The sequence below is a fragment of the Brachypodium distachyon genome, chromosome 4 (genome assembly GCF_000005505.3).
Source record: "Brachypodium distachyon strain Bd21 chromosome 4, Brachypodium_distachyon_v3.0, whole genome shotgun sequence".
Classification (NCBI taxonomy): Eukaryota; Viridiplantae; Streptophyta; class Magnoliopsida; order Poales; family Poaceae; genus Brachypodium; species Brachypodium distachyon.
Window position 1 is genome coordinate 45468076 of NC_016134.3, and position 10027 is coordinate 45478102.

A 10027-nucleotide genomic window follows, 5' to 3' on the forward strand; every position below is an offset into this window, starting at 1 on the left:
ACTAGACGAAAGCGGGAAAAGGGCAAGGTGAATCTTTAAACAAACAAAGCAGGCAGGGCAACCTTTTTTACCGTACAGCCCAAGCGTGCCCGTGGTGAGAATCAGGTAAAAAAATAACTGGCAAAAAAAAGGGGGCCAGTAAAAAGTTCTTTGGGAACATGTTGTGCTCAGTAACACGACACCGTCCTACCTTTTCTTGCCTGACAAAAAAATGCTGATTAATCGGCACCGTGGCGCGATGGAGTCGGCATGCATGAATGCTGCCGGTTAAAATGAAGAGATACTCCTCCAGATGGAACTCGACCATTCGTCGGAATTTCACTGCTGAATGCCGATTTGATCGATTTCAGTGTTACGCTAGGCATTTCCGGTCGTGTTGTAGCAGCATAATCTTGGGACAAAGTCAGCTTGATTTCAATGTTACGCTAAGCTTTTTTGACAGCAGCTTGAATCTTTTGGCATTTGGCATCAGCTTGAGTCTGTTGGCAATTGCGCAGCTATGAATGGATGTACTACTACCTCCGTTCCATAACATGAGGCACGCTTGCATATGTAGATTCTTAATTTGATTAAATAAATATGTATATTTTTTTTAAAAAATATCATTAAATTCGTTATCAAAATAAATATGATATAACTTTTTAATTTATATTTAGTTAGTTAAATTAACGATCTAGGTTGTACCCTATGACGGAGGGAGTAGCCAGCATCCGGACTGGCGAGGAAACTGTACGGTACGAGGCATTTGGGCAACCACATTACCTGATTACCAGCCCCAGCCCTCGAAAAAAACAAAACATTACCTTCGCAGCCAGTTAGATCATTGATCGATAGGCCCCTGCAATCTTACGAGACAGTGTCTGTCTGATATATATCGTCCGCTAGCGCTGTTTTGGTGACCGCAGCGAGGCTTACATAATTGCTGAGGCAGTGAAATGAGAAGATAGACAGGGGCCTCGGCTCCACAAGGAAGATGACAAACTGCTTTAACAACATGGTCTTGCACAAAGGCTAGAAGGTCTTGCACAAAGGTTAGACCAAAAACTTTAATGAACACGTGAAAACCTAGAGCTAGCTGCCAAGCATGGCTGCTTCCTCAGGAAGGCAGGTCATCCTGAAGACCTGAAGCTGTCATTGGAATGGCTCTGTAGTCTGTACGGCAAATGCAACTTGTTTGAGACAGCGCTAGAAAGGAAAAACAAGGATTCCGAGGCCATGGCTAAATCGCAAAGGTACGAGTCTACGAGATAAACCAAACAACAGAAGCTGCTGGGATATACCCTTGGCAAAAATCAAATTATTTGATCGGCTACAGGAGTGCAGTTCTGCACTTGCACTCCTGAAATGCTACACGGGTAGGAGTTTTTGAGTACACAGACATCAATCCAAAGTTTCACTTTTCACTTTGGTCGACTGGTATGAATAATTTTACAGAACATATACCGTACATGGTGAATGCTGAATGTGGTGCCATTTTACTGTAAACAAAATACAGGTCTCAACATGCCCTGGGACTACTCTGTAACACGAATTACATATCTGGTCTGAAGCCAATCTGTACCACAAATTCTGGGAAGTGAACCGCCTCCGTATCGATGAACAAAAAACAAATTCCATATACATGCTGGTAGAAAGCATGCAGTTGGTCACTCTGTACTATCAGACTGCCAGCAGTAACAGAACAGATCCTTGGGGCTCTGACAGAAAAATCCCCTTACTGGAGTGTAATATACAGGTCTAAAGCTGTGCAAACAGCAGTTCGTTCCACATATCGGGTATACCAGGAAGGCACCAATGTAAGCAATCATGAATGCCTGTTGGGGCTCTCAGGGTACGATTTGAGATATGCCCCTCGTCTCGTAGTTGCGAGATGGCAGTGATATCCAAAAGCTTAACCCGGGTCCCCTTCACAGCATGCTCTGCAGGCATGTCATTTGAATGATCCTGCAAAACCTCACTCCCGTTCGACAAGGGAACGGTGCTGCCGCAGCTTCCCCCAGTGTTCCAGTCGCCATTTACAAAATGCCTTGGTGACATTGTTCTCAGAAAAGCTTTCATCTGAGGACGGCTTGCAAGTTCTGAATCTACCCATCTTGCAATGCTGTACAGGGTGAGATTCTTTGCACGGTTAAGGTCTGCAAGTCTACCTTTCCCTACAGGTTTCCCATCAGCGTACAATTCCCAATGGTTCCCTACGAACTTGCCTCTATTCCAGTGGTGGCCTGTGTTAAGTACTAGAACATCAAAACTATGCACGTACTGCTTCAAGAATGTTACTGGCCGATCAAGATGCAACGCATAGCTAGTTACTGAATTTGTTGTGTTCAAAGTTTCGAGCTCAGACAGACTAGCAGACCAGTAGAAAAGGATAGTGGTGTTAGTCCCTGGAAATCGATAAGCCCAACCATCAGGTCTTAAAGCACCTGGAGCTTTGACAAGGCCATATTTCCATCCAACATCTTCAACCTCTGGGCTGTATTTACCACCTGTTGCAATGCAAATCATGGACTGAAATTGCTGCCTACCGAGCGAATCACCCACAAAAGCAAGAGTTTTATTCTTCATCCTGTAAAGCCATCTAATGTGTTAGAAGAACTCCAGTACTTAATGTGATGCACAACTAAAACGGCACAATACCTTTTCAAAAAGTTGGGCCCTGAAAACTCAGGCATCTCACAACCATGTGGCTGCCACCGATAAGTCTCATAGAAGAAATCTGTGCGTTGCATCATCCGACAAGCCCACATCTTTGACAGCCATTGTTTGCACTCATTACCAGAATAGAGTGGCCGCTTCTCATCTGCTAACCACTTTCCTTTTGCATAATTGCAGTCTACGATTTAACAAAGACATTCAATTAGGCACACAAAAATCATGTACAGATTTCAATACATAACTGTGCATATTAATTGAAAAATACTCCCTCTGATCCTAAATATTTGACTCAATTTTGTCCAAATATGGATGTATCTATTCTTAAAAGGTGTCTAGATACATGTAGTATTTTGACAACAATTTAGGATCGGAGGGAGTAAGTAGGAAGCAGCATGTGCAATTGACAAGTAGTATACACCACAGGCATTTTACCTTTGTTCCGTCTGGTTATTCTTCTCTCAGCTGGATCTGCAAACCCAACTGGAGCTGATGCATTATCTCCAAGATGCCCCAACCCCTGCTGCTGTAGGAAACCTGATATCGGAAGGGGCATACAGACAACAATTTAGCAAAGAAGCATAGAGTAGCTTCTGAATCACAACAAAGTAACAACCCAACACAGTGGCAACTATACTCTAGGGGTAATACCTTGTGAGAAAACTCTCAGCTGCTCCTGCGTTGTGCCTAGTAACAAAATAACAATTGGCACAACGAGGAGAGCCAAAAGGACGAAGCATAGCTTGTTGACAAGAAGCCTATGAAGAAAACCACCTTTCATCCCGGGAAGGCAGCATGGAATCTCCTCCAAGGAAACTCAGATGTCGCTTAAATCGACCACACCAAAATCATGCCTGCAAATGAGAACCACCAATCAGGTCCGCCATTCAAAACAGTTTGTACATGATTGGCAATGTATAATTCATGATAGCATCACGAGGAAGACCAATCTATCAGTAATCAGCGAGCAGTACTAACAGAAACAATCTTCAGATTACAACACATAAATGCTGAAGTCAAGTTCCATACCAGCACTTGAATATAGAAGATGGGCAATATGTAAGACACGTGAAACAAGATGATGATGGGCAAGATACGCAACTAGGACTGAGCTAGAAATACCAATCTTCCTAACCATTTTTCTGTGTGAATTCCAGTTCCACAGGGGCGGTGCTACAGAAGTAGAAGGGTTGCTGGTCCAGGGGGATACTACAATTGGTTGATGAGCAAACCAAAAAAGTCCAGTCAGAGTAGACAGTTTGGTGACATGAAAATGAATTAAACTGGATTACTGGACATCAAATTAATTTACTAGCTACCAAAGAGGGGGGTCTGTGTAGATGTGTTAAACTAACTTCAACAGTTAATTAGTGCATCAATATAGTCAGGGAAGTTTAGAATTAAGTGCGTACAATTTCATGAATGTGATGATGGATTTGAACTGAACATCAAACTAATTTGCAACCGAACAGGGGATACATCCTGAATCCAGGTTGATTTCCTACCAAGTTTCCGGACAAGAGGCAAATGCTACCACAAGAAGCACCAAGTCAAACAAGTCGATCCAACATAATCTAACCCTCAGGTCAAACAAAGAAATATTGAATATCAGCTAAGAAAGACCTACTGATCAGGAAGATTATATCAATTCTGTTTCAGACCAACATGATCAAACACAGTAACATGGAGGATGCTATGAACTACATTTCCGATTAACTTGCAGTTAGACCGCTTAGCAAGATTAAGAGAGAGGATGGCATGCTTTTGAGCAGCGATGCAAGAAACAAGGCTATGCAGGTGAAGACCTCCTGTTTCATCTGCAAAATAATCCCCCATCCTACATCAATGAGGAATGATTGAATTGCCTCGAAGCCTTTATCTTATTTTATTTTTGTCCAATTCTGAGAATGTTCCATTTTTATACGGAGGCATCAGCGTATTATGTATTCGATCAGATTATATGTTTCCTAATATCTATAGCAGTGACAAGGATTACACTTGTTGCATAAGGATTCATGTTCACATTTGTGATGCACAAAATTCGTCAGCAAGAATTGTAACATCACCATGCAACGATGTCCAATTCGTGCCCAATTCTCACATAGTCTCCTCCCTTCCCCCACCTGCTGCATCCTGGTAGGCATGGTTCCCCCAATACCCCCCCCCCCCCCCCACCCCCCTCTAATCTTAGACTATAACAAACTAACATGAACTTGGGTAGCAGTATGCTGCTTCTAATGGAAATCTATAACTGTTTCTTTCCATTCAACAAGTGGTGTTTCAAATAGCATTTTCACTTGGCCTACACGAATGACAAAAATGCATTGGATCTCATCCCCAAACTGCCAAGAACACTCACTCACTTGACAAGTCCTGGGGAAAAAAAATACTACTGGTAGACACGGGCGGAGGACCCAGTAGGGCAAGGTAGGGCGGCCGCCCTACCTTGATTTTTGCCTCAGTTACGAATTGGGGAAGATTATGAAACGGGGATCTAAAGGGCGGAATCCGTTCGTGGGGTGATGGGAGGAGAAACGGTCGGGAGCGCGAGAATCGAAGGGGAGATTAACCTGCGGTGGAGGCGCTCGGAGGAAGACGAGCTAGGGGGCTCGGGCGGTCGGCAGCGTGATGAGTGGCGGCGCTTGCCACCCAAAGTCAGCGAGGTCCGATCCGCGGTGCGAGGGCCGCTCGGCAAGGAGATAATTAATTCTAAGACAAATTATTAAATCCTGGCCAGATGTACATTTGTTTAGTCATTTAGATTTTGCATTTGTGTTTCTATATAGAATAAATCTGCAAAATTTCAATTAATTTAACTCTGAATCGTCGTGATAACGACGACTTGCCAAGCTATGCATTTGAACGGGGTCTGAGAAAGACGTCGTAGGAGGCAGTGAAGACGGGTCAATTGTCGCCTAAATCGGCGGCCAGTCTTCAACGACCGTGTGAGGTGGTGTGTGTGGCGTTCCAACGTGACTTTGCGCAATCGACAATGATATAGCCTGCAAAGACTGGTTCTCCGAGAGACGCAATGTCTGCACTCTTAGTTATTTTGGCTATCTACTGTTGATGTCCATGTATAATTGCTCATTGGTCTCTTAACTGTCATATATTTACTCGTATTTCTTGCTTAATAAAAGTTGATAGAGAAATCATCTTACTTAATGACATTTGATATGATAATCATGCCCACGTGGTGTATTATTGTTTTATGAGTTCTGATTTTGACAGACTCACATGACTATGTTTCAGATTGTGTAGCTATTTCACATAAGATAGCATATCTCTCGAAGGATGGAGACAAGGCGTTGTTTATAAGTCGGCATGTATGAATATATCTTTGGAATCAAAATATAAATATAGTTTTACTCTTATAAAGATTTGAGTTGTTGATCGTCTGTTCACCCCACCGAAGAACTGTTTGCAAATCATAATAATTGTTGTATATTCTATGTTATAGATATCTGTATTACGACCTTTCAATTAGATTGATTTCACATATAATATGATGAAAATTAATAATTAACCTAAATATCAGTAGACGATATATTAGAATATGTAATAATAAAAAAATGCATCATAAAAAGTCTGAAAAAACCAAATTTATTGAAACATATTTTGTAAACTTAGAAAAATATTAAATGTAATATCTATATTAACTCATGAAGTTAGGATAGGAATTCGTCCTACCTCAAAATTTGTCCGTCCTCCGCCAATGCTGGCAGTCCAATTAGAAATTAGACTAAAAGGTTCGGAAGCCATCGATGATTGCCTTCTGATGTAGCGCAGGTTTATAAACTTTTGTGGATTTATGTAAGCCAGCGGTATGGGACTAAAGCAATTTCAGTATAGTACAGTTGCTCCTCTTACCCGAGTGGCCGCCCTTGCCCTTGCCCTCTACCACCGCGCGCCTACCCGCCACTGCAACTTCGCCAGCGGGAGAAAGTCGATGCCGATGATCTCCTGTCACCGCTGTGCGCGTCCTCCTCCTGATCTCTCTCCGGCCGGCCTCTCCCCGCGGTCGCCGAAATCTGGCCCAAGATTGGAATGCAGAAGGAGGAAACCTGTTGATTCGGCGGCGTGGCGGAGGATCCCAGCCGGAGTGGAATTTGGGGATCGACGGAGGAGGAAGAGGATTGATTTGGGCATTCAATTCTAGCTTTCCCTTTTTTGAGAGAGCAATTCCAGCAAACTCTGTGGCGTACTCGCTTGGGCTTGTGGTGGGGATGCGGCCGACTACTTAGCCGCCCCAAACAAGTCATCCATATTTCCATTGGGCTTGACCAGAGGTGGCCCACACTACTGCCTCATGCCACGAGAAAACAATGGATTAGCGGGCCCAAGTGAATACAAAATAAACATGAAAATCCAAAAATTGCACTTAAAAAACAAACAAAAAAAATATACACGCAAGATTGGTTATTAGTGAAAGGTCAGGAAATACCGGTCGTGAAACGTGTGCAAATGCATTGATGCATGGTTTAGCAGCTACTAACACTGAGTTGACAGTTTGACTAGCCGGAGAACAACCTACATCAGCCCCAAATTTATTTACCATGCCGTGTGTTCACGAGTACGTATATCAATGTGAACCTTTCATTTTTACCGTCCGTAACACGAGAATAACTACGTACGTTACCGCGTGTTCGAATGGATCGACTTCCGTATAGCAATACGGTAACTTCGTGGGCAAATTTACTTCTCCTGATTTTGCAAGTTGGGCGGTTAATATCAATTGCAAGCCGATTTTGTTTTATTATATGCTCTTATATGACTCTACATTTTACCACATAATTATCTGTGCGGGCGCTACAGATTAACATTTTTGTTTATTCCTGCAAATAAATCTTGTTGTAGTAAAATAAATCTACAACAACAACATGGTAATAAGGCACAAAGACCTTGATTAACTCCCAGCCCATCACAACTCACAAGCCTGTGTGTCTGCATCTAGAGACAGACAATTAACAAGGCCAAACAAGAAGAAGCTAGAATGGCTATCAGCATTTTGGCCAGTCATAGCATGTCTAGCCATTAATTATTCATGTGCACACGAATCAAAATTATTGCAAAAAAGAAGACGATAGTTCCGCATGTAAGAAAAAAAAAAAACAGCTAGCCGCCACGGATAGATATTTTCATAGGAGTGAAAACAAATAGTAAACCAACATAATATCCTGGGAAATATTATGGAAGCAATGCACGTGTGATCACTACTTCTTAATGCCGTTTTAGAGATACAACAAGACAATCATCGGCGATCAGATTAACCTGCGTTTTTTGGAAGCAATGCACGTGTGATCACTACTCCAAGGAACAAATAATGCTTTTCTTTAGCTCTCTCTTTGAGATCTGAGACGTTCTTTTTTCTGATCATTAGCTAGGAGATCTAGCCGAAAAAGGTAATTTACTTGGTTAGAGACGGAGCATCCAACAGAGTGCAATACCATCACATAGCAAAAACTTGTCATAGCAAATATGGGCTCAAAACAAAGAAAAGCAAAGCTCGCCAGCTGCTGAATCAACCACTGAACCACCAGATCGACCTCGTATACACACTAGATAGTACATTAAAGAAGAGAAACAGAACGAACGATCAGTTAATCCATCCGTCTGGACAATTCAACCCAAGTGCATACCCCGGCAAATCTCCTGTCTCTGTTATTAACCAAAAGTTGCCAGTTTCCCCAAGTAATTCATAGTATGATCCCCTAGCTAGAACAAGAACACTATAGTATATCTTGAGTAGCACAGCAAGGAGGTCAGGGTGCTTGGTAGAAGGCGACAGACCGACAGTGAGAAGCAAGAGAAGCCTTGATTTACATGTCTCACAGTCCCCCGGGCTTTGCCGTCAGGCCCCAAAGTTACCGTGCCGTATTTACAAAGAGAGTCCGTCGATAGGGTCAGTAGCGTGAATTTTCTTTCTTTCCTTTGAAATTTTTTACCATCCGTAAAAAAGGGTACGAGAATAACAACGTGCATGTTCAAACGAAGGTCCAATGTAACAATAAAACAAAATTGGGAGTAACAATACTACTACAGGCACGGTAATTATTTTAGCTATATAGCTTTTCGCCGGGCCGAGACGTCTCTGCGCGTTTAGATTCAGCAATACGGTAACTTCACGGGCAAATTTGACTCTTCTTAATTACCCAGAGGATAACTACATTCTTCTTTCCCAATGTATAATTTGATCCTCCCGGAACACTATAAAAGGCACACACAACTTGCTTCGTTGCATCTCATCACAAGACTCGACAACCAAAGCCAAAGCACAAGCTACACACACAAGCACGAATGGCTCCTCACACCATGATCACTTGGGCCGTCGGCCTATGCCTGCTAGTCTTCCTGGCCTCGCCACCACCGGCATCACTCGCCGCTGCAGCAAGAGCCACACCACCCAACGCCACCGCCGCCGACCCAACGGAGGGGTTCACGGCAGTGAGTCTAACCGAGGAAAACTTCCTCCTACAACGTCCCTACGACGAGTCAATCGGCGCCCGGTACAGCTTCGACGGCACGGTGCGCCGCCTCTGGGTTCTGGCCTCCGACAAGCCGCACGCCCGGCAGAGCCACACGAGCCCGAGAACGGAGATGAGGATGAAGGGTTACGACTACAGCTCCGGCGTGTGGCAGTTCGAGGGCTACGGCTACGTCCCTTCCGGCACCTCCGGGGTGTCCGTCATGCAGGTCTTCGGCGGCGGCGAGACGGCCACCACGCTCATGCTGCACGTCTACGGCGGCGCGCTCCGGTACTATGATAGGCAGGTGGTAGAGGACGGCATCTATGATCGTTGGTTCCGGCTCAATGTGATCCATGATGTGGAAGCGTCCGTGCTCATCGTGTTCATTGACGGCGTGGAGAAGCTCCGGGTGCCCGGGCGGGGTGGTGACATGCATTATTTCAAGTTTGGGGTGTATGCGCAGAACCATGACTCTAGTCGCATGGAGTCCCGCTGGAAGGACGTCAAGATCCTCAGGAAGGATTGAAATTTACTACGGAGTAGTACATACTTATTTATTTATTCATTTATTGTAGATATTGGTATATTATATTGCAGAGCTACTATGATTGTATTGTGCATATATGTATGGATTTTATGACAGTGTGTGTATATGAGGATTTTACTCTATGTTCTTGAGTTCTTCAATATATTTTAAACGTGCATAACAAAGCCTTCTGAAGTCTCGCTCAAAAACATGTGCCGCGGGTCACGATGTCAGGGGGCGGAGGTAGGAAAAATATATAAGGAGGGCCAGAATAGAAGGGATGATTAAAAATGTGAAGCACATATGATAAAATTTCAAAGGCTATACAGGGACTTGACTAGAAATGGGGGGGGGGGGGGGGGGGGGGGGGGGGGGAGGGGTT

At 43.8% G+C, this 10027-nt stretch overlaps 2 protein-coding genes across 3 annotated transcripts; one reads left to right on the forward strand and one right to left on the reverse strand.

Moving 5' to 3' along the window:
- Nucleotides 1-1277: 1277 nt before the first annotated feature.
- On the reverse strand, nt 1278-5380 carry LOC100830987 (protein trichome birefringence-like 14). 2 transcript variants are annotated; one of them, XM_024455091.1, is made up of 6 exons: nt 5223-5347; nt 3788-3861; nt 3304-3506; nt 3088-3189; nt 2638-2833; nt 1278-2566 (listed from the first exon to the last, which is right to left on the reverse strand). In XM_024455091.1, exons 3-6 carry the CDS (start codon nt 3431-3433, stop codon nt 1738-1740), a joined length of 1257 nt encoding a protein of 418 aa, XP_024310859.1. In that variant the 5' UTR covers nt 3434-3506; nt 3788-3861; nt 5223-5347; the 3' UTR covers nt 1278-1737. The 2 variants fall into 2 exon arrangements, with proteins under 2 accessions (XP_024310859.1, XP_003578860.1); XM_003578812.4 differs by lacking the exon at nt 3788-3861 and having other exon boundaries at nt 5223-5380.
- Nucleotides 5381-8906: 3526 nt separating this feature from the next.
- Nucleotides 8907-9788, forward strand: LOC104585172 (citrate-binding protein). Its single transcript, XM_010241184.2, has one exon. The coding sequence runs from the start codon at nt 8950-8952 to the stop codon at nt 9643-9645; it is 696 nt and encodes a 231-aa protein (XP_010239486.1). The 5' UTR covers nt 8907-8949; the 3' UTR covers nt 9646-9788.
- The last annotated feature ends 239 nt before the right edge of the window (nt 9789-10027 follow it).

What these genes read in the sequence shown, in the direction of transcription:
- LOC104585172 (XM_010241184.2), top strand. Translation starts at nt 8,950, where the DNA reads ATGGCTCCTCACACCATGATCACTTGGGCCGTCGGCCTATGCCTGCTA.
- LOC100830987 (XM_003578812.4), bottom strand. Translation starts at nt 3,433, where the DNA reads ATGAAAGGTGGTTTTCTTCATAGGCTTCTTGTCAACAAGCTATGCTTC. An exon ending in AATAACCAGACGGAACAAAG is followed by an intron (nt 2,834 to 3,087) that starts GTAAAATGCCTG and finishes GTTAAATCGTAG; the next exon opens with ACTGCAATTATGCAAAAGGA. An exon ending in GGGCCCAACTTTTTGAAAAG is followed by an intron (nt 2,567 to 2,637) that starts GTATTGTGCCGT and finishes ATGGCTTTACAG; the next exon opens with GATGAAGAATAAAACTCTTG.